Source organism: Rhinolophus hipposideros (genome assembly GCF_964194185.1).
Source record: "Rhinolophus hipposideros genome assembly, chromosome: X".
NCBI lineage: Eukaryota > Metazoa > Chordata > Mammalia > Chiroptera > Rhinolophidae > Rhinolophus > Rhinolophus hipposideros.
In genome coordinates this window covers 509,551-535,030 of record NC_138046.1, presented here as the reverse complement: position 1 = coordinate 535,030, position 25,480 = coordinate 509,551, and the positions used below count along the sequence as shown (strand labels likewise).

At 38.7% G+C, this 25,480-nt stretch overlaps 1 protein-coding gene across 1 annotated transcript; it reads right to left on the bottom strand.

Annotated features, from left to right (window-relative positions):
- Positions 1-1,918: 1,918 nt before the first annotated feature.
- On the bottom strand, positions 1,919-25,267 carry RLIM (ring finger protein, LIM domain interacting). The gene is made up of 4 exons (XM_081042611.1): positions 25,011-25,267; positions 11,093-11,285; positions 10,138-10,221; positions 1,919-8,809 (listed from the first exon to the last, which is right to left on the bottom strand). Exons 2-4 carry the CDS (start codon positions 11,259-11,261, stop codon positions 7,215-7,217), a joined length of 1,848 nt encoding a protein of 615 aa, XP_080898737.1. The 5' UTR covers positions 11,262-11,285; positions 25,011-25,267; the 3' UTR covers positions 1,919-7,214.
- Positions 25,268-25,480: the final 213 nt, after the last annotated feature.

Here is a 25,480-nt window from a genome sequence, read left to right as displayed (position 1 = left end):
CTTAAAGACTCCTTAAACATCTTCCAGTCCCCTTTCAAGCTTTCAGAAATGAAACCTTGATAAACATGGTGCTCAGGTGTATTTGGTAGTGCCCATAGTGATTTACTGAAATTTACAATGTATAACCTTTAATCCTCCTCAAATCTGCCCTTTCAATTTTCCTTGGCAAACTAGCCAAAACCGATATTTATCCGAAGAAAGCTTACCTCATAGATAATATAATCTAGGGCATGAGATAAATATTAAAAAACCAAATTAGGTGCCACATAGTAGCAGGGTTAAGAGCACTATGAAACTATGCTCTGGAATCAGAGATCTGACTGGAAATACTTTGTCACTTACCGTGTTATCTCAACTGCATCATCTACAAACAGGGTGGTAAATACACCTCAGAGCCACTGTGAGGATTAAATCATTTATACAGTGCTTAATACTACACCTGATAGCAATCAGAAAAAACTAGCTTTTCTTAATATAGCTATTAGTAATCTATTTGCAAGGCCTTAGGCTTTAGTCTTGCGCGAATTCAAAGACCTCAAAGAAACTAGACCTTAGCTTTCATTTCCTATTTTTTTAAATGACCATGAAGAGTCTAGCTTGTAAGATGCTGATTTACCAGATCCACTGTTCTAGGTAATGACCCTTTTTTCCTTAGTTTCCCTCAACAAGACGTCTGTGCACTGGCTTACTCTGCTGTCTCCAATGTAAACTTTTCAGTGGTGTGCTTGATTTTCAAAGAAATGAATCACAAATGGCACTAAAAGTAAAACCTTGGGAAGGGCACGAGGCCAAGAGTCAACCACACCAAAATTATCACAAGGAACTGAGTTGCTATGGCAATGACAGGGCGCTGTAGTAACCAGAGGAAATGAAACGACAGTAAAATTCACCATTGGTAAAATGAGTATCAATACCAAAGGGAAGCCTCCTGCAGGTTATCAGAATGTGACAACCTACTTAGAAACAGGGACATCTTAGTGGCTCAGGCAACGTGTGACAGGCTGGTGGTAGGGATGGAAGACAAAAGCTGCATGCGCATACCAGGACAAGTTTTTGTATTTACAGAGGTCACCCAAGGGAGTGATCAGGGCAAAGGTGAAAATACAAGAAACAGTGAACATGTACTGTCATTTAAAATGTCATTTACATAGATCTTTCCAGGATTCTTGTACGAGAATATACTTCGATCTTTTATTTTACCAAGATTAAGCCATTAGGGGCCGGCTGGGTGGCTCAGGTGGTTGGAGCTCCGTGCTCCTAACTCCAAGGGCTGCCAGTTCGATTCCCACATGGGCCAGTGGGCTCTCAACCACAAGGTTGCCAGTTCAATGCCTCGAGTCCTGCAAGGGCTGGTGGGCTCCGCCGCCCGCAACTAAGATTGAACACGACACCTTGAGCTGAGCTGCCACCCGGATGGCTCAGTTGGTTGGGGCGCGTCCTCTCAACCACAAGGTTGCCGGTTCGACTCCTGCAAGGGATGGTGGGCTGTGCCCCCTGCGGCTAGAAACGGCAACTGAGCCTGGAGCTTAGCTGCGCCCTCCACAACTAGGACTGAAAGGACAACAACTTGAAGCTGAACAGCACCCTCCACAACTAAGATTGAAAGGACAACTTGACTTGGAAAGAAGTCCTAGAGGTGCACACTGTTCCCCAATGGGGTCCTGGTTCCCCTTCCCCAATAAAATCTTAAAAAAAAAGATTAAGCCATTAAATGACACAGCACAGAATGGAAGTTGTATCCCATAAACCAGTACCTGCCCACACTCATAGCAGTGAGGGGAACCAAAACCAAGGTTGTGCAATAATTCCACTCATTTCTAGAAATCATGTCTATCTGCAATCAGTCTGAAGCAACAGAACCTTTATCAGATTCCCCCTTTTAAAGAAAAACCCAAGGAGAGATGATCAAGCACAAATGATCACTTCATGCATTTTATTGATAGTCTATATTTTAAATCTGCAGTATGACATCTTACATAGGGAAAAAGCTTCTTCCTAAAAGATAACTATTAATAATCAAACCAGCTTTAATATGACTGACCTTTCAAGGTCTTGTTTTGCATTAAACAAGTTAAATTTTAGCAAGTGTAAAGCACTGTACAAAACAAAAGGAAACTGGGTACATTCTCAAAATTGAATACAGGGCTTCCCAACCAGGAGTCTGCTGGGTAGATACTGGAGGAGGGTGTTATGTTTAGGTTTAAATTTAAAGAAAATGAGAAAGCAGATAAGGCAAGCCAACCAAATTCACTTCACCTTGTGCTCCTTTCTGCTGTTTTGCAAGTCTCTCCCAGAGGTCAGGAAGCCCTGGTATAACAATCACTTTAGTCTTTACACAACATACATTTATGTGCTTTGTGTTCAGAGACATAAAGGCAGCCTTTGTTACTATCCCCCCCCTCTGAATCCCTTCAGGTTCTTACAGACTTCAGAAAGCTGTCCAAGATTGCTGCCCACTTCTTTACATAAACCCAAGTAAACATCTATCCCCAAGCAGCTCTTCCTGGGAGAAGATAAAACAGGCACAGATATGTAACCGGGCCAATTGCGTACCTACTCAACTCGATACCTCACGGCCCTCCATCTTTAAAAGCAGCACCAGGGACAAATGGAGCTCTCAAGAGGTAAAATCCCAACATTGGACAGTTAAAACATATGGATCAATCAGTTAAAAGAATGTTACCAGAGGAGCACTAAATGGAGTTAAGGCTGGGCAGCTGGTTCAACCATACCTTAGTATTGGAATAAATCTGCAAGATGAGGAACTGATAGAGGAACCCTAAAATAACTAGGCACAGTGGTTTGATGGGGTCACTTTCACTGCGTGTCTTTAAGATATCTATCTATCTATCACTCAATCCAAGTGACTATAAAGCAGCTCATGGGTCTGTAGCAAAGAAACACTAATAAAAAACAAGTACCTCACTATAAGTTTGAGTGTTAGCGGGCGTGCCTATTTCCTTCAAATTTTAATTAAAACACCTACATAGAAATGAAAATAATCATAAAACTCAAACTGTTGTTATCCCTTGCAAGTTCCAACACTTCAATAACAGCGCTATTCTATGCTGCATTTTAGATACAAAATGGATTTACTTAAATCAAGTGACGTCGCTCACTTGTAGGGAATATTACATAATATTTTAGAAATGTTCCAGTTAAGAACGCAATTTCAGGATGCTAAACTTTTTAAAGGGCACGTACTGAACTCACAGCTGTTTATTAGTTGCTTATTTAAAAATCTGATTTAAAAATAAGTTAAATACTAGTTCTTGAGACCTTGCACTTCACCTTTCCAAATAAAGCATGTTATGATTTACAATTTCAAATGTGTTTTGCAAAAGTGTACAATTTACTAGTTAACGCAATGATTCACAACACTGTTATTGAATCTTAAACATACTGAAGAATTATACTAAGGAAAGAAACACTTGACACTTTAACACGTGCCTTATCAATCTCTTGCATTACTAAGGTACAGAATACTTTACAAAGTAGCAATCAGCATAGTCTTATAAGACAAGAAAAGAATAAAAGTGCCCTGCAAACGTGGCTTCTATAAGTACTTAATGTTGGTAATAAATTTGACAGGGAAGCCAGTAAGGTAAAATTTCAAAATTCATATAAGGCAGATTACAAATATTTTTCGTTCACAAAAGAACAAAGGAGAAGGGGGTGGGTAAAAATATCTTCCATCTTTAAAAGTATCAACAATCACCACAAGGTGCCACTGTATTCTAGCAAGCTGTAAAAAGGGCCTTTGAAGAAGCATTTTGCAACATTCATTCATCTCCCTACCACGTGGGTATTTTGGGAAAGTCATGGCTGATGCTGGACTTATTTCACGTCCTGGACATTTGGGAAGCAGGTGGCTAAATACAAAGCATATTAAGTGTCAACCTTCATAAATATGACTTGAGACAATGACACTAGGAGAGCATAATTGGCACGGAAAAGACATGTTTTCCCAGAGGGGGAAATGACTTGAGGTAACATAGACAACCAGTTTCCTAATCTTAAAGTTTGGATAAACTCTAATGGTGTTTTTAGAGATTTCATACATATATAGATATGTAAATATCTATATATCGCTATAAAATCTTGGCGTTAAACATTTCTGTTGTTGTTCACTGCACAAGGATTACCTACTCTCCAACACTAACGTGAATCCTTCCCTCAATCCCCATTAACACCACTGAGGTACAACTACTGTGTTCTTTTTAGAGCAAATGTTCCAAATTAACAACATGGCTCTTCTTCTAGTGCTGCTACAGATCCAAGTCTGCAAACTTTAAACCTCACTGTTTGGTTTTGGTTTTTAGTACCAATAAACCGCAACCTTGACAACTGCTTGGAGTTAAACAATAGTAACACCTCAAACGTTTCAGACTAGTAAGTGAACTTTTAAAAATACCTGAAATATTCAAGGAAATTCAGTTTTTAGTACTTTTCCCTATGCTTCGAACAATGTAAACTCCCAACATTGTTTTTCCTTGTTCCTATTACTGCATGAAGTTCCAAGTAGGTCTTCAAGACAGAATCTTTCTTTAATAAAGAAAAAGTGCAAAGATACAAAATGAAATGTAAAGTCTTTTGCAAGAAAATGCTCCCTCAAGAGAATAGGTGTTTGGATGCTGGTGGGAAAAAAGATCTTTGTTCTCCACTGTACATCTGACACCTACAAATGACCTTGTCTTCAAGGTCCACAACACTAGTTAAGTATATATTAATCATGGACCTCACAAAATTAAAAAGATAGTAGCAAATTCCACTAAAATATTTGTATCCATTCTACACAATCCAATGGAAATGGGTGAGTGCTATTGAAAAAGGGGTCCATGTGCACGTGTCGACTGTGCATTCTAGTGAAGGCTAAAAACTTAAAATTCTATTTCCAGTGTTTAGGAATAGGTTTAATATCTACATTCATTACCAGAATTCTGCACAAGTTACCTCTCACCTTAATACTTTACAAATGAGTAATACATCTTGGGAGCTTAGGGAGGTACCTGTTGTCAATAATTTTTATGCTTAGCTGCAGTTGTTTTTAAACTATAGAAAATGAACACCCCTATAGTAATGGGACATTTTATACCAAGAGAAAAACGGGTTTGTTCTTAGCCGATCAGGACTCCCCTGCAGATCTGAAAACCATTGATTACACCCTCAGGGAAGGAGACAAGGAGGCCTCAAATATAAAGGAATCCTGACTTTTAAATGGACAATTTTTTAAAAAGATAAAATGTATTATAGAAGCGCCATAGACAGTGGTTTCTGCTTATATTAAAAAAAATAAGTGAAGCTTTGTTTGGACATTATTTTCTTGCAAGAGCAGTACATATCCTTAGTAAACAACTACCATATTTACAAGTTAATTTCCTTGACAGTTAGGTAGGATTGAAAGCCAGAGGAAAACATGAAAGTATGAGCTTTGAAATCATCTTTACAGCTAAGTTGCTAATAGTTAAGGTACCCAGAGAACTTCTAAAACAGACTGATTTTGTAGAGTGTCTGACTATGCCCAGGTAGTCAGCTCACTTTGTTAATGGCCAAGGATGTGCTCAATCCCTCTTTGGACCCATCGGCTTCCCCCACAAAAACAAACACAGTCCTCCACAGTCAGACTAACCTTAGCCCCAACCACTGTCCAAAGAGAAATTCAGCAAGAGTACTGGGGTTCTTCACAGATCTATTGTTACCACTAAGGGAACAACATAAAGTGCGTGTCCCATAGATCGTAAGTCAGCAGTCTCATCTTCGAAAATGGGCAGCACAATTAAAATGTGAATTTCAAATAACCCAATACAACTCACTTGCAACCAAGGATAAAAATCCCTTATTATTCAACTGGTCTTTAAATGTGAGATGTTAGGTCTGTGTTAGAGAGAGAATAATGAAATAGTAACAAGTGTGCACTGGTACCTTAAATGACAAATCTCGAAAATGCAAATTCGAGACTTTCCTATTAGTACACACATCTGTACCAATTGTTACGCTAAAAGTGGTTTATAGTCTTTCCTCCACCTTTTTTTTTTGAGGAGTAGACTTGTAAAAACAATGTAACTGGTGCTACGTGGTAGTGGTTTTTCTTCAACCAAAGCTCTGCCCAATCTGCCAATCTACTCCATCTGCTCAAGTAGAAGACTGTGTCAAAGACCTCACCTTCTGAAACCAGTCAATGTCTGTACTGTATTAGCGTCTTCATGACAAGCTGAAGCTCTTCAGAGCAGTCTGCTTTACTCCTCCAGTCTTTCATTTCCTGCCTAAATCCAAGCTGAAATACACCATTTCTACTGGTCTTCAATGCAGTTCAGTTCTGCACTGTCCTTCCCTTTGTGTAACAGTAGCTGCTCACATACATGAAATATGTTCTGCTCTTGACATCTATACACTTACAAAAGCAGCTCTGTACTCTGTTTGGTGTGTTTACTAGGTTGGCTCACAGAAAGCAGTTTTCTCATTTCTAAGCATGGGACTTTACAAGTTTTAATGCATTATTACAACAGTGCATTGGAAAAGTACTGAGCCTCTACAAAATAGCTTTACATTTTTAAACAAACGAATGTGATTTGTTTCACTTACACAAGCATAGGCTTTTTTAATATTTCCACAAGATAAATATCTCAATGAAACTATAAGCTCACTCTACGGTGTGCCACAGTGATGGGCTGAGGAGACAGTTAGACACTTAGAAGACCCTAACCTTAGTGTTATTTACACTGACATGTCCAATCACCTTGTCTGAAAGGTGAACAAATGATATTCAGCAGGTAGCTGAATCTGTGCCAACTAATAACTGGGGACAGCAATCACTTAGGAAGATGTACTGAACCTAGTCTAAACTGGGAATTTCCTTAGCCCCTCTCCTATGGCGCAGGAAACTTTCAAGATCACTGTGAAACAGGTAAGAGCCATTGCTAAGGCAAATCTTTGAAGGTAACAAAGGAGAAACTGACAAGCATATACAGTAAGTCATCAGCAACCTCAATTACTGATAGTGAAATCAGATTTTTATGTCCTAAAACGTTGCTTTTTAAATATTTCCTTTTATTCTGGAACAGAAGGTGGGGAAAGGACAAAGATTCATTCAGAAAGCAATGACTCAATTCAGGTTGCTACTTTACATTTCAGTACCACTCAAAAAGTGGACATAAATCAAGTGATTCCTGTTTGCCCATCACTATGCCAGCTACAGCCGAGAGTCGCGACCTTAATTACACAACGCTTTCTCTGTTACCAGAAGCTAAGACTGCTCTGCGACAAATAGGACAGGTAGAATTCTCAGATAACCAGCGGTCGATGCAGTGGACATGATACTCATGGGAACAAGGTAGTTTCCGAAGTTTGTTGCCTTCTGTGTACTCTGTAATGCACACACTACAGGTTTTTAATGCATCATTTTCGCCAAAACTTCTCATTGCCAAGTTGTCAATCTGTTCTTTGGTGAGTCCTCTAGGTTGGTCATCATCATCCTCATTTAAGAGGAAAAACTGAGCCAGACTAAGGAAGGGCAGAGAGCCACTTTCATCAAATGTGACCGGGGCCCTGTGTCGACCCTCTCGCCTGGCACCTGAGGAGCCTGACGACGAGCTTCCTTCATTCCCGCCTTCCAACACCTCTGAGCTAGTCTCTGAGCTCTCCCCACTGGAACTGGAGCTAGGACTGGAACTCGAGCTGGAACTCGAGCCGGAAGCGGAACTGCCACTGCCACCAGAACCCCCTCTTCCACTCCGTGACTCTGCCCTTTCCACATTTTGACTCGAGACTGAGCCACTAGGCTCTGAATCACTATCACTGTACATAAAGTAGCTCAATTCACCAAAACCTGTCATTATTTGCCTTAACATGGTCTGAATTGCAACAGATGTAGTCTCACTTAAACCAGTATTTAAGATTCTACGAATCGGAATTCTGATGGTACTGACATAGGTTCTCACACCTGCACGCTCAGAACGTGAAAACGTACGCCTAAAACCTCCTCGTTCACTTTCATAAGTGACGGTGTTGTTTGGGGTCTGAGACCTTGACCGAGTTCTGCTAGCTATGCTATCTCTCTGCCGATATTCTCCAGGACGGACTCTTCTTACTTGAAGATCAAGGACTATGGTCGGAGGTCTCTGTCCTGATCCTGTAGATTCGCCATTACCAGTTGTATCTGAAGAACCTGCTCCTTGTGAGGCATTTCTAGTTCCGGAAGCTGCAAAAAGACCTCTACTGAGCAAGTCAGGTCCACTTATTTGCTGTCTCAATGTCACATGGTGCCGGGTTCTAGAACTTCCCTCAGCCTCATTTACCAAAGGATGCTCAAAAGTCTGAGATGAGATACTGTGATGAGACCTTCGTGGGATTTCACTCATTGGATGCAGAGGTGACCTACTTCTCTCCGCTCTAGCTCGGGTTCTCCGATGGTCTGGGCTCCTGCTTCGCGCTCGTCTCTGTCCTCTAGTAGGCGGGACTTCTCCGCTGAAGGCTTCAGTTGAATTTCGTTCCGACCTGGATGGCCTTGCAGACGTTGATTCTGACCGTGGATTTTCTGCTGGCCTTTGGCTGTTGCTCTCCATGTTTTCTCCACTGGAACGTCTTGCAGATGGCTCATTTTCATTCTCTGGGTTTTGACCCCCATTATTACGGTTAACATTGATCTCTAAACTGAATCTGAAATCGCCACTGTTTGGATTAGTCCGGCTCACTGCTCTCCAAGATTGGTTTCCTCTTTGCCCACTTCTCGTCGTATTTCCAGTTTGTCTGACAGAGTTAAGCCAGTCTATTATAGAGTCACCATTAGACACATCATCTGAAGAGTCTCCACCTGTTTTAAAAAGGGAGGGGAGAGGGAGAAAAAGGAACTACTAAAATTAGGACAATCATATAATAGTGCTCTGAAACTTTGGGTTAGGAAAAAAGGACAAAAGATTCTGAACAGATTTCACCTTTACAGATTTTTGTAAACTATACCGCACAGATTTGCAAGTAAAGGCAGGAAATTTTCAATTCCATTTTGAAAGGGCAAGCTAACCCAAGAAAAATTTAAGAGACTTTTTAAAAAGAAATCTGGAAGAATTCTATTTTCAGTACTTCATCATATATAGAACCTAGTGTAGGTACCACTGTGGGCTGTTAGAAGGCATTTCTCAGTCCACTGTCAAAATGCTAACATAATCAAAGTAAGCACCAACTACGGTACAGGGCGAGTATTTTGGTTCAAATTACACTTTTCTCAAATGTTCATTAGTCTACAACTTTTCTTCAGGCTTCTTAAGTGCCTTTGATAATACGGGAAATTTGAAAATATAAGACTGATGTACTCATTGCAAAAATATAAACAAGGTTTATAGATTTAAAAGTGTTTGGATATTTTTTCATGTTACCAAGATTTTAAATTCACATGAAATCGGAGATCAGACCAAATGAACAGTCTGAACCTAGCACAATACACGTAACGGCACATTCAAGAATCAGACTGTTATCACAGCCTCTTAGGTTAAGACAGTGAAATTCTCTACTTCACATCAGGAGAGAAACGCCAGACCTAAGGTAGGGGCAGGATAGCTCAACAGTGCTACTACTTACATTTTGAGCCAGAGAATTCTTTGTTGTGGGCACTGTGATGTACATTTTAGGATGTTAGGATGTTTAGCAGCATCTCTGGCCTCCACCCAATAGATGCCAGTAGCAAACACCCCAGTTGTGACAACCAAAAAACGTCTCCATACATTGCCAATGGCCCCTAAGGGGCAATATTACATCCCTCTGAGAACCACTCCATTAGAGAATACAGCATTTCTTTCTGCCGGTGAGGAACTCATAAACATGTTTATAAGGAATAATTCAGAAGGCAGAAGGAAATTTCAATGGAAGTGGAAAATCAAGGAAAAAAAAATCACATTTAAATAGGTCATTTCTCATTATGTCCCAATGAACACAAACAACCCAAAGGTGAAGCAGAAAAGAACACGTTGACATTCTCACCAAATATCAAGAAAATACCCTTTCTCTTTTTATAAGCAGTTACTTAGCACCAAATTAATTTGTGCCATTCCTGGAAAATCTTTGGCTGTTATGACTTCATGACATTAACTGTTATGAAGTTCTTTATCCATTCCATCCTGTACCCACTGCCCGCAAAGCAAAGTATACCTCTATTTTCATCTGCGTTATGTGGTGGTGGGCCCTCTCTTATTTGTTGTAGTCTTCTCAGCAACTCTTCCTCAGTACTTTCACCTGGAAACAATTTTAAAATGTTCGTCAAATTACAAATAAAAACCAATGATTCTTACTCATCTGAGATGAAAACCAAAGAGTGGGGAACCTGGGTAAAATTTGGGAGCATGACCTTACAACTTATATTTACACAAATTTCTTTCTAGTTTACTAAATGCTTTTGCATAAACTCACTCATTCTTTATAATTTCACTTCTGGGACATAGATATCACCACCTGTACTTTGAAACAAGGAAACAGACTGTGCGAGAGACTGATGGGCTAATAAATGGCAGGGCCAGAAGGCCAACTGAAGCATTCTGATTCAAGTCTGGTACTGTTGGCTCAAAAAGCACTCTCATTAACTAACACCTCACCTTTTAAAATGTAAGCAATCACTCAAAGATTAGGAAAATTAAACAGAAACAAGGAGGAAGGGGAGACAATGAATTTTAAGTGGATCAAATGGGACCTAACTGAGCAAAAGAAAATAACCAAGCACAAAGTTCTGAGTAACTGACAATTTTACCCAAGGCTAGCTTTGGAGAATTATGATTGGGGCATATTCAGGGAATCAGAGATGACAGAACTAAAGTTCCCATTAGCTCTTCCACACTTAGACTCATGTCTAGTAAGTTAAACAGAGCTAACTAACAACAAAAACTTGATCAGCTCCACTCTTTTCAATTCAGTTCACTGTAAGTTCATAATAAAGGATAATTCCAAAAAAGAATGAAGAGAATCAAGTAACAAGTACAGCAGTGCATGTCATTCTGTATCCCTTGCATTAAAATCGTATTCCATAATGACTAAAGACACAGACTTTCAAAACAGGCTATTTTTTAAGACCAGCAATTTGCATATATAAATTCTTAAACTACATATTACATACCTGGGGTGCCCAGCAAATTGTTATCCCGCATAAGCCTATAATCTTCTTCGCTCAGGTTATTCACAAATTGATAGAAAGCTTCTTCCCGATCCAATCGGTCCATCTGACTTCTGCGCTGTGCTGCAGACTGATCACCACTTCCTTTATCGTTAGAATCTGAGCTTTCCATCTTGATGAACAAGTGGAAAATAATCTAAAAGGAGAAAGGAGATCAACCTTGAAAACAGCAGTATGCATCCTATATGAGTTTCAATTATGTGAAAATCCAGAATGCACATCAAGATGTGCATTTTAAGACCTCAAATGAATGAGATGTCAGCAGAGTAACTCTTGTAAAGCTCTGTTATACTAGGAAAAGACTAGGTCAGCGGAAAAGACTATAACCCATGGGCCATACTTTTTTTTTGGTGAGTACAGTTGCTTAAAGTTGAGGATATTGGAATATGTCAATGATCAGTTGAAAAACAAGGCAACAAATGATTTTGATCGGTTGTTCTTGGCTCTTGATGAGTGGACAAGTGTAACTGATACCATTCAGTTGTTGATTATTTCAGGATTTGAACTACAGAAGTAGCCTCTGTGAATCTGGATGGAACCACTACAGGTGATAATATCCTCAAAGTTGAGAAAACATGAATTCAGCACAACCTGAAGTGGAATTTGCTAAGATGTATTACAACTGAAATGGTGGTAAAAATGTGTAAAGCAGTAAAAGACCCAGTTGAACAAAATCTACAAAACTTGTGAAAATGTGAGGTGTTTAAAGCCTGTTTTTTTCCATTATATTATTCCTGAGTAGGTAGTTGTCAGAAAGGAGTTAAAGCCATCGTTGTACTGAACCAGCAGTGTCAATGGTGAACTTCATTACTGTGGACTTCGGGAATCTTTGTCACAAACAGAACCTGCACATCCGGACAGTTTAGCACTGGTAACGTTTTAGTGTGACTTGTTGTACCCAGGTCCAAGATTGAATTTTTTTCTGAATGAGAGATTACTCAATTACCATTACCAAACAATGAATGGCTTGGGAAATTAGCTTTTGCTACAGACTTCAACCTAAAATTGCAAGGCAAAATAGTGATTATATGTAAAATTTATACTGCAGTAAAGTCATTTCAACAATAACTAACACTGGAATCACAATGTCAAGCTGCTTTGTGCACTTCTTGTGCTATCAGACTGGCAAGAGCTGCATTCCCACACACATTTGTAGCACGTATATTTTCTGAGCACAAACTACTGCTCCAGAAGCATTTTCTGGACCTCAGTGCGAGTACAAAGGAAATTTCCTCATTTCAAAATCCATTTAACTGTGCAATTGAGGAGCTTCCGAGTAACCTTTGATTCTGCAGTGTAATGCTATGGTAACAGGTCAATGTCAACAGCAGAATCTAACAGAATTCTATAAATGCCTTTTCAGGAATGAATATGCTTCATCAAAATTATATGCTTGTGATTGAGTAGACAGCAGTACCTCTGTGTGTGTGAAGACATTTTTGAAGATGAACTACGGAAAGTCTCATTTCAAGTCAGTAGCACTAGATAAAGTTCTCCAAATGATTTTGATGGTAAGGAATATGTTTAGCCCCAATTAAGCAAAATTTTATCCGCCTCCCCCCAAAGAACACCATGCTTCTCATCAGTAGACAGATTTTATAAAACACTGTATTCAATTATTATTACATTGAGTTTTATGAAGAAAAACTTTGTAGAAATATGACCTATTTTTATATAAATAACTATGTAATATGCTCAATTTTGCTTTTTTACTAGAAAAGCCACCAAAAAAAATATGGCCTTTTACAGAAAGTCTGCCAACCCCTGCTATAGACAGTACATAAAACTAGCCCCAAATTCTCAATTGTCATTCACTATCTGGCCTTAGGAAACTGCTATACTGGCAGATTTCCAAACACCTTCCACTAACTGCTCTAATGAAAAGCCACCTAAAACACAAGACGACTCCAAACAAAACTTTCATTCTGTAATTCTGTTCCTTCTAACTCCAGATTTATCTCATTTAAGTTCATTTCATAATGACAAGATGAAAGCTCATTCCTTGAACATATGAAAATCTGATTTGTGGAAAAGAGGGAACCTATGTTGGTACTAGGATATAATCCCACACACGACACACAAAGTCTCTGCATGTTCACGTCGATACTAAAGAGAAAAATAACAACAAACCCTCTTTCAGATACAAAAATAAAAAAAGCCTGTTCACCTGTCTGCTGAGCTTAAATACATTTTAGTCTAGACACGGACACATCTAGAGCTCCACTGTTTGCCTTAGATCATTATTCTTTGAACTATCCTACTACTGTTTAAACAAATGAGATGAACACATAAAAGAGGTGGAGAGGAGGGAGACCTTAATGTTTCTGGAAAGAGCTTCCTAATCTCATAACTAAGAATCCTTACTTTTGGTAAGAGGAAACTATAGAAATTTCTGAAAAATGTTTTCATAGTAACTTGAAACTTTAGGAAGACTGGAAATCAACAGCTTAAATAAAATAAATAAAATAAAGTTATAAATAAAATAAGTTATGCGGCCCAGGCAATAAAAAAATTAACAAATTACCTTTTTCCATACATACCTAAGGAATATGATTTGGTATTGGTAACAGTAAAGAGCTAATTTTTAAAAATATAGAAAAGCACAAAGGAAAAAAAAATCTTCAGACACAATTCCTCAAACCAAAGAAAACCACAGTAACATCTGGTTAATGAACTTAAGCAGTTAACATTTTGAAAGTTAGGATGAAGTCCACTCATGAAGAATCAGTCAATAGTTCTGAAATTAATTTATAAAAGATGCCACTCAGTAGGGTCGAAAGGCTTTAAAAATATAAATCTTTCATAGGAGCATTTGTGACAACATGGATGGATCTTGAGTATAATGCTAAGTGAAATAAGTCAGACAGAAAAAGCAGAGAACCCTATGATTTCACTGATATGTGGTATATAAACCAAAAACATCAAAAGAAGAAGACAAACAAATGAGAAAGAAAAACTCATAGACACAGACAATAATTTAGTGGTTACCAGAGGGTAAGGGGGTGGGTGGTGGGTGATGAGGGTAAGGGGGATCAAATATATGGTGATGGAAGGAGAACTGACTCTGGGTGGTGAACACACAATGGGATTTATAGATGATGTAATACAGAATTGTACATCTGAAATCTATGTAAATTTACTAACAATTGTCACCCCAATAAATTTAATTAAATAATAAAAATAAATAAATCTTTCAAACAAGACAAAAATCTCTGGTAAGTTCTAACATCTGAAGGACGTGAACCAAAGATAACAGAAAACTCATATACCAAATACTGTTAAAGGAATGGCATGAAGTCTTAAGAATAGTGTCAGGGAGGTTAAAACCTATTAGGAAGAGAAACTTACAAGAATATGGGAAAGCTTTTTAAAATGGCTTTGAAAACCAGAATCCGAAACAAGAAAGGGGTCTTGTACTGAGTGTGTGGGGAAGTCGGTATAGTAAAAGAAGATGGAGTGTAACACTCAACTTCTATTTCGTTTCTATTTTATTCAACAAGGAGAATCACCTTCCAACTGGAACGAGTGGAGAAAACAAGCTTGTCAAAGAGAGAATGAAGAGCCCAATGGGAAAATTTCTAATGATAATCTTTGATAAATAATAGAGAATAGGAAGAGATACTAAAATACTGGATTTTAGAATGATCTACTCTTCAAAGGAGTGAAGCCTGTAAGCTATAGCACAGTAAAATCTGACAATAAAGCTATGGGAAAATTCTGCAATAGGCTATCAGATAGATTGCAAACACAGAAGAAAACATGTTAACTACAGTGGGGTTCACTGCCAAATTAACCTCATTTGCTCTACACTCGGATGGTTCTTAACCTTGGCTGGTACTGGAATCACCTGCGGAGCTTTCTCTGGGGTCGACCAGATAGCGACACTTAAAAAAATTTCACACGTAATTCTATTATGCAGCCAGGGCTGAGAACCTCTTTGATGGGACATCCGGATAATACTGAGGACTAGTCTGGCTTGGTTTCTGTGCAGACACTGAGAAGGTTTTCCACCCTACTGTTTTGGAGAAATGCATTTTAACTAAGTCTCCAAGTGATGCTGCTCTAGAATCGGTGAGTAGCAAGGAGTTTGAGGACCAGATCGTGGACAAGAGGTTCACGTGCTTGAACACCACCCTCAAAGGTTACGGAGCAAGGTGATAGCCAACATTTTACTACCTTCACACTTCTCTCAGCCCCTTCCTAGACCCTCCCCAATTCATTCATCCTTCAAGGTTCAATGAAATTTTACCTCCTAAGAAACTGTTACTATCTTACTAGCAATTCTGTCATTCATCTCTGCACACAGAATTTGTGTGGGCCACCAAAGTGGCATTTGGTGCATTACATGGCCTTTTATATCTTTGAAATATTAATTTTATCAATATGTCTTACTTACCCAACATAACCAAAAATCATTTCAACATGTTATCAATACAAAAATTAGTGAAATGTTTTCTGTTTTTTTTTTAAGAGCCAGCAATAGACAATTTATTTTTTATTTTTTTTTCAATACTTTTTCTTTTTATTTTTTTATTTTGTTTTTGATACCAACTCTCCAAAATCTGTTTTATATCTCCAGCACATCTCAAACTGGATGCTAAATTTGCAAGTCAAAGCAAAATGTAGTCCTACCAAAACAATATAAAATGGAAAAATATCTGACACTTCTTTAGTTTTTCATTTAACTTAATTAAAATTAAATTTAAAGTTCAGTTCCACAGTTACACTAGTGACATCCTAAGTGTCCAGTAGCCACAAGTGCTTAGTGGCTACCATATTGGACAGTGCAGCTTCAAAGAATTTGTCTGTAAGGTAGAGAAATCCGACATATATAAAGAGTTTCAAAGCATTCCCAATATATTGTTCATATTCTTTAAAAACCCACTATTTATACACCCCCTTGGTTTTTCAAAAGTACAATAACAACGTTGAATACCCTACAAATACACATAGGAGAGACGATTCTTTCCGATGCTCCCAAATCTGCCAGATTCACTCTTGACCTTTTTAGAATTTCTATCATTTCCTACATGGAAGTTGGAGACAACAAAACATTCTCCCTCTATTTAAAACCCTTCTGACAGTGATTTTGGAGACTGTTAAATCCTAAATAGCTCCTGCCTGATGAGATTAGAGGTGTTTATTCCACGCAGGAGGGATTTTTATTTTGACTTATTTTTTTTCATTCAAAATTTACACAGTAAGACACACTCACACAGCAGCAAATGAGCAAATCCAACTTACTATTACTTCCATAACATGCTGCTCTCCTTTCCCCCTACCTTCTCATACACATGCCAGAGAAAACCAAGGACATTTTTTCCCCCTACTTGACATCCCTACAACACACTTATTTTTTATTTCAAAATGGCAACCAAACCCTCAAGGCTTCATTAAACATAACACATGATGTTTTTGCTAAGGTCTAGGTTTCCTTTAAAGAAGCAGTTTGTTTCTTGTAGTGGATTAGGGAAAAAGGAGAGAGAAATCTGGTTTGCTTCTCTACTTTTGCCCAAAGCCTCCATTCTCTGCCTTATTTCCCCTGGCCTGGGAATGGGGGTCAAGAGATTTCAGCACTGGCAAGACATCTCTACCCTCTAAGGACATTTAAGGGGTGAGTTATTGCTGTCACACCTGCAGAGGTCCCTGGACTAGAGGTAATTACATTTTGAAAGAAAAGGAAATCGTAAGCAACACCCTCACATGCCTGGTGAGATAACCTTACACACACCCAGTGAGCCCGGTCTCATTTTAAGCAGTCCCTTTACCACTTAAGTGGCATATAATGGAAAAATGTAATCAATCTAAACCACAAGTTCAGCTCCTGGTAGCTGTAATGTGATCTGATGTTTGTTAAGTGAAAGTGAACATCTGAAAGGTTAAAGCACGCCAAAGACGTCAGGAGACCACAGTCCAAATGATCAAATACAGAGTCTCTCCATTTTGGTGTGAAAACAGTAGTGAAGAAGGATGTTAACAAGATGGGTCTCTAGAGTTTACTCTGTGGTCAACAATCGTGTGACCCATTTTCAGTTTAACTAGTAAGAGGAAAAAAGGATCCCCACAGACCTCTGAGCTCCTTCTGTCATCATAAAAGAGAGGATCTTAAATTTATTTGTCCTCTTACTCTCAGTTATAATGTTCACCTGCATAAGTCAGGAATTTTGGATTGAGTATACAATTAGCATCAGCCACTTTTAAACTTAAGTATTTCTATGAAAAGCTTACCAATAGAACAATTTAAGAGAAAAAACACATAATTTTAAAAATTAAATAGACTTTCTTTTTAGAGCAGTTTTTGGCTTCCAGAAAAATGGACCAAAAAGTAGAGTTCCCACATACCCTCTCCCTTACCCTCCCATTTCCCTTATCAGTAACGCCTTACATCAGTGTGGAGCATTTGGAGCATTTGTTCGGAATTGATGACCTAATATTGATACATTATTATTAACTAAGTATCGTCAATGATGGTGCAACAACTGTGTATGGTGCCAGGTGGGTACTAATCCGAGGATCACTGCATAAATTATGTAAATGTATAACCTGCATACTGTGTGCCACTATGCTCTACACCTGAAACTAATATAATATTCAATGTCAACTGTAACTGAAAAAAAATAATTAAAAAAGAAAAAAATATAATTGTTCTTAAATCACTTAGTTCTCCCCCCAGTTACAAGTAATACCCACCATTCTGTATCTACACAGCCTTTTAACCTATATTTCCTTTAATCCTCATAACAATCCTATGAAATAGGAATCACCACCTCTATTTTACAGATAAGAAACAGAATCATGGAGGGGAAGTGATTTACCAAAGGCCATGTGGCTAGCAAGTGGAAAGAGCCAGTAATTAAATGCAGGTCTTCTGATGCCAAATTGTCAACTTTCCACTAAATGGACAACTGCCTCCCAATATATCCCCAGACTATATATACTTTAAAATACATTCCTTCAATCCCAATAGGCATGTTTAAAGCATTCAATCTCACTATGAGCCTTTTATACCAGGTTCACTCTTGATATAAAAACTTCCAAAATGACAAGAACACCTTTATAAGCAGTATAAACCATGCAGGACTTATATTTTTAAATAAGTCAACTTTTAGTATATTCATTTTAAACACAGTTACCCCTTGGATAAACCACATGGTTTTATTAATCTTATCTCTCTTTCTGCATACTGTGTGCCAATACATCCAAATCCATTCCTGGAAACAAACAGCCAAATTAGAAATTTTGCCCACTCATTTCAAAAACTACTTGTTTGGTCAATGAATGTATGACTGTGTCGGGTAAATTTGAGAAGAAAAAGCCATCAAGAAAACCAAACCTGAGATTTACTAACTGTATTTAGGGAATTTAAAGCAGATTTTATTCACCTTGAGAATTTTAAAGCATTGTTAGTGATCTCCATTTCTCCTACAGTCATTATCATATATTAATATAAACTACGCAGACTACTATGTTTCTGATCACTGCTAAAAGTAGTTCATTTAATTCTCCTAATCCATGCACATCAATGTTTTAAAAATGTATTTTATGAGGCTGGGGCAAAAAGCCCCTTAAAACATACTGATCAGTACTAATGGGTCAGGAGACTTGATGCTAAGTATGAACATGCACATATTATATTCAATGGACATACTGCATCATAGCACCCAGTTAAGGCACCAAAATACAGTTAACAACATACTGTACAAAACTGAATTCTGAAATTCAAATGCTTCTTTGAATATCAACTTAAAAACAAGCCACATCTGTTAAGTCTGGAAGAAATAACGTCTTTTTAGGAACAGAAAGGTATGGTGGGAGGAATCAAGGAAACCTAATACCAACCAATTATTTAAGTATCTTGAGCATTTTCCCCCTTTGCACGTATTCATACAAGCTTCTAACTCAACAGTGTTCTAAAGCAGAACATGCCCATTAAAAATACACACAGGTATCAAAAAGGTGTCACCGAAAACAGAAGGGCAGGCATCATTCTGCTTGCAACAGAGATTCACTGAGAACCTCCAAGAGTAGATATGAATTAATGACACACGATCCTCCTTGTCAATAAAGAAAACGTTAGCTCAATAATATCATCACCAAAATGAAAAATACTTAACGCAGTTTGAAAAATCAAGTCACAAAGAACTGCTGAATTTGAGGTCAGGATATAATGTACCATCTCACATGTAGTTACCAAAAGTGTTGGGAATTCTCCATATATAGAATGTTTCATTACAATTTTATTGCATTTGGAACAGACAAGTAAAAGGTTGAAAACAACCAGATAACTTTTTTATTCTATGAGTAGCAGGGCCGTATTCAGCTCCGTGAAAAGGAAAAAAACAAGACAGTAGATTCTTGCTTTGGCTGTAACATTAACTAGCTATGTCAATTCGGCCAATTCGTTTAACCTCTCAGGCCTTCAGGGTCTTCATCAATATTAGAGTATTGGATTAAACTATCTACAAGGTACCTTCCAGTTCTATGAACCCGTGACTATGAATAAGATATAACCAGTCACATTATAGTATTAAGTCAGAAAAATCAAACTTAAGAAACAACACGAATAACTAGGACATGAGCTTAGAAGCTATGCTTTTCTCACTGCCTTTCTTTCACTCACACCCTTCTCAGTTTTTGTGACTATCTTATCTTTCTGAAGAGAAATATAAAGCATTCCTCTTTAAACACAGGGCAGGATTGATGTTTCACTCCCTTTACTTACTTACTCTCTCCACCCACACAATTTGTTGATTATTTTTAATATTGGCCTATCAGAGGATGCTACCAAGGGCTCCACTATGGCTGATATTATAGCACTATGAGATTATAAAATATTTGCAGGGCAATGCTAGCTTAGCCTTGCTTATATTCTTCTATCTTTGCCACTTGAAAAGGACAACAAAAACAACAAAAGGATTCAGAAACGGCCCTCGTGTCTAATCTCTTGGCAGGAAGTTGACTGACTTGTAGCTCACAATTTTGACTGCTACAACCCTCTAAAACTATTAAATAGAAAGAACATCAACAAATCAAAGGACGGAGACCAAGCTAAATGCTGCCAATTCACAGGATCTAGTTAAAAAAGGAAACCATTATGATGACATTTCAATTCACTCAAGTACTTCAGACAGTGAATTGAATCTTCGATTACCCATTTCATGTTATTATTGAGCTAAGTCAGGAAATTAGAATTTGATCTTATCCACATGAACTCAATTCTGAATTGCTTCTCATTATTCTCAAGAAGTCAAAAAATAACTCAAAACCCAGAAAGTTCGTGGGTTTATATATAAAAAAGTTATTAATGTAAAATCACTCATTATTAGCCATTTTGATGTTAATTGGTATATAAAGTATTATTTTTAAGGACATTAGTTTTCCATCAAAAATTAACTTCTTGGGGCGGCCGGTTAGCTCAGTTGGTTAGATCTGGTACTCTTTACATCAAGGTTGCCGGTTCAATCCCCATATGGGCCACTGTGAGCTGCGTCCTCCACAACTAGACTGAAACAACTACTTGACTTGGAGCTGCTGGGTCCTGGAAAAACACACTTAAAAATAAGTAAAAGTTTTAAAAAAATTAACTTCTTAAAAAAGAGTGAAGTCAATTTTTAAAATTGAAATCACTTGACCAAAAAAGAAAATATTATTATCTACCCAAATGACTATTAACTTATTTCAGGAAATCAATTTTGTGTTACAGACCCAAACTGACCACTGTGCTTCCTAAACCAGTGTTTCTAAATAGAAATGACAAAGGTGACTATATATCCCCAATTTGTACAGAAATGTAGCAGCCTACACCTGTTGTCCTGTAGTACTTAATATGACCCTCTTTCACTCTCAGAAGTGTCCCAGTATGGACAAATTACATAGTTACCTTAGATGTAATTGCCATTAATGGGAACTTTGGTCAATAAAAAAAATGAAAATTGTAATTGAGTTGACTCCTTTCTTCCTACAGTCAAGTGGAGAGCAAGAGGAAAGAGACCATGCTTCATTCCAGAATTAAAAACACTGAAAACAAACATCTCCTTCCCCTCCCCCCCAGAAAGTTCATCACCATTCAGACATTGTAACAGGAGCCTAACTTGTCGTTCTGACTTATACAGGAAGTCCATGAATCTACATGCATACCACACACTATCTACAGATACTTGTCTCAACATATGTAGGTGCTATTATGGCTAATGAAATTCAAATATTGGGTTGGAGCACTAAAACACAAGAAAATCAACAATAAAAGCATCAACTACATACATTTCCAGAACAAAACCACAAGTTCATAAATACATCCCCAAATTGTTCAAAATTGCCAATACTTTTTTTTTAATCTAAAAATACGTCAATTGATTTAAAAAAAAATAAACTGCTCCATTTTTTGGAAAATTTACGTATTCAAGGTTGAACAAAACTAAGACACAGAAGTCCTATTGCTGTTTTCACTGGTTATCAAAACGTCAAAGGATTATGTTTACTGGCTACTTTTTGACATCAATGGGCCATAAGGTTTTGGAAATCTTTGTGTCATAAAGAAATGTTAAGGAATTAGACTTATAAAAAGAAAAACATGTTCCAGTCTTAGGCAGTGGCCCCAAATTCTAGCACCTCATTGGTCTGGCTTTCAGAGGACTTTTCCCATTATAATTTGTTACCCACTCTATGGTAAATCAAGGGAACAACAGTCTGGTCAGTGATTTGCTCTATTTCCCAATCCACTAGGGCTATGGAAAAAGTAGTATACACATTATAATTCCATGAACGCAGATGCCCCATTTGACCTACTGTGTTATTTAAGGCCTGAAAGAATATACGCAACCAGCCTAACATTTCTAGATATCATTTCATTATTAAGCTATTTCATAAAACCACTTCTAATTTTAATTATCAAATTACATCCTAAGCAGTAACAGCTGAAATAGGAACTGTGACGTACAAAAAAGGGGGGGGGGTAACTGGTAAATAATTATCACCTGATTCATAGAGCAGGTTCCCTTTAAGTGTTAACAAGTTTTTGATGCAACATAACCTATCGATTTTTAACTACAACCTTTCATTTTCTTTGCATTTCTGACCTAATTAGATAGCAATTAAGTCTAGAGGCATAAAAGTTTAGTGACTTCAGGCATCAGACAGACCTGGGTTAAAATGGGGACTCTACCACTTATTAGCTATTTAATTGAGGACAAATTGCTTAATAAACGCTTCTCGGAGTCTTGGTTACTTCTGTAAAAGAGTTAACATACTCGTGAGGCTTTGCTGTGATGATTATAAAACCATGCATGTGAAGTACAGGACCTAGCACATAAATATTCAGTACTAGTTGGTTTTGAATTTGGGCTAACTACCGATCCCAGTTTGCCTGGGACAATCTTGTTTGTGCCTGTTGTCCAGGCATGATTAAGAATAACGTCCCTTTTGCTCTTAAAAGCATTGCAGCTAGGGCAATAAATTATGTGGTTACTTTAACAATGATGATGAAAAGAGTTAATACCAATCAGAGTATTATATATCAATTATATAATTTTTGGATCTTGAAGGAAAAAAATAGGACACACAAAATAATGTAAGATTATATTCCTGCAAGATATTCTACTGACATGTTATTTATTCAACGAACATTTAAACACTGTTTATACCCATCCCACTCCAACAATGATTTAATACAGCAAATTTCTATTTTGTTCCTTCTGTTCTATACAGGTACTGGTAAACTTCAGACATTATTTTAAAAGAGGAAAATTCACAGATAAAGCACCAATGAGTTCCAGCTAATCAGAAACACTACTCTTTGAATTACCAGTAAAAAACATCCATTCTCATCGTGAAAGTATACGCAACACCAACTAACATATATCAAATGAGCCCATCCAATTACAGGGCCTGCAAAACAGATTTTAAAACACACATTCAACACATAAATCATCAGGAGACGCAACAAAAAATAAATTACCTGACTTTTACGACATAGTATTGTAATACAATAAACTGGATTTTAGTTTTCTTCACTCTCTGCTCTAGGGAAAAAAAAGAATCCATTATTCTTCCTCTTTTATAAGATAGACATTTTCTTTGAAACAGACATCCTAAAAAATACACATCCTACATATTTGTCACACACACACACACACACACACCCCATTACCCAACCTAATTCAATATTAGTATTGATATTTGGGGAGACTGAGGTCAGAGGGAACCAGAAATATAAGATTTCCTTTAAAGGCTGAGAGTCAAACTACCTTTTAGTTAGTATAAGCTTACTTAGAATAGGCCTTACCTTATCAAACCTGTAATTATTTTAAGATTCTTCCAGTTACTTTCAATGACTTATTTGGCACATAACAGTTACCTCTGTAAAATAGTACTAGGCAGTGGCAGTAACTACAAAGTATGAAAGATCATCAGGACATCTTAGGATAAAGACTTTGAAACATTTTTCAGTAACAAAAGAGGGTCCTAAAATCACATTTTAAACTGTTGAGATTTGTCTTCCTGGATACTTTATTGTTACAATGTAGAAAACTGATGGGGGAGGGGGATATAATTGTGCCTGCCTGCTCTCAAGTCATCCAGGATGGACATAACATATCTGATGGAGTGATATGAGTAGTTATTTTGTATTTAAACAGGAAGAGTCAAAGAAAGATTAGTAGCAGTACTACGTTTATTTCTTCCTCCCTTCAGTCACTCAAAGCCATTGCGGTTAATTCTGATTCAGGAAATGCGGGCTCCTTATTTCCAGCAAAAAAAAATTATTGTGGGGCCTTGCAAATGGTGGATGACATCCTAATATAAATGCTTCCTGTTGCCCCAAAACGAAAGAATGACCTAAATAACACGCTAGCTAGGCCTCAGATTCCCGGACTAACCTGTGGAATAAGTATGGTGAAACTGTCTAGGGAAGGAACGTGGCTGTCTCCTCCATCTTGAAATTAATCAGCATAAGGGAAAAAGGGACTGAGTGTTCAGGAAGCAGAAGCCCAACCGGTTAATACTAGTTACTAAAGCTATGGCGTACGTGGCAGGTACCGCCCGCAGAAGCTGAGACCCTTAGGCTTTTTTTTTTTTTGAGGGGGGAGGGGTTGGGCTGTTGGCTGATTGAACGGAAATTAACTTGAAAATCATTTGGCCCAATTCCCACCCTTTCCCAGGGAAAAACAACAAACACGCAGAGGCTTTTCCCTCTCTTCTCTTCTGGGGGGGAAACGGGGGGTCCTTGTAGTGATATCTGGCAAAGGATATGCCGGGGTTATTCGAGCGAGGGAGTAAACCACATTTGCCTCAGATCCTCAGGGAAGATGTCATCATGGCCTCAGGGGGCGCCTAATTGATAGTGCCCTGAAGTGCTCAAAATGGGCTTTTGCAAATCCTGGGAAATCTAAAGGCCCAAGAGTTCCCAGCATCTGACTTACAGCAGCCCGATGTTCCCTTTTCCCAAACCAAGCCCACCATGAAAAAGGGGCGGGGAGAGGCGAGGGAAGCTTCCAAAGAACCGAGGAGAAAACCCCGAAACCAGGAAAGATCGTCACGCCTGAGGCCAACACTCGAAAGTCGCCTCCCCCCGTTCCAGAGGCTCCGGAGGGCCCCGGCTGCGGCTAGCGCGGCCACGGAGAGGAAGTCCTACCCCGCACCTTCCTCTTCTTCAGAGCCTGGCGACCATACACCCAATTAAAATGGCAGCGGCGACTACGCCACGGAACCCCCCACAGCAACCGGGGCCTGGGGTCCGAAGGAGGAGCTGAGCCTCGGCCACGACGCAGTACTCCAGGCCATTTTGAGGAAACGCGGCAGCCGAGGCTCCGCTGTGCTCCTCTCGCTCTCCATCCCTTTCAGAGAGGATTCCCAAGGCTTCACTTACTGGGTTTTAGTGTCGGGATCCGACTCGGTCGGTTCGGCCGCCGCCGCCGAGGCCCCTGCGCGCCTCCCCTGTTGCGCTCTCAAGCCCGCCTCCGCTGAGTCGCTGCTAGAGACCCGCCTCTAGCCCAGCGCCTGCTGCGAGACGTTGCTCAGGCAGCCATTATCTCCCCCATTGTTACCAAGCAGCGACCGGAAACGACTGCCCACAACAGGAAGTGATGATGCTGCGTTCCGGCCCCGCAGCCCCCGCTAACTCCCGCCTATTAGCCAATCGCAGGCTATTCCTCGAAAAGGCTCGGCGGGAGTAGGAGGGGCACAGCCTGACGCGGCCAAGCGGCCGAGGTCGGGAAAAGGAAAGCTGCTGTGACGCCCACCATGTGACAGGCCCCACCTTCCTCCGCCATTTTGAATTGTGGCGAGAAATTCGCGTTCTGAGAATTGTGGGAACCTTTGCTTTCCCATTTTGAAAAC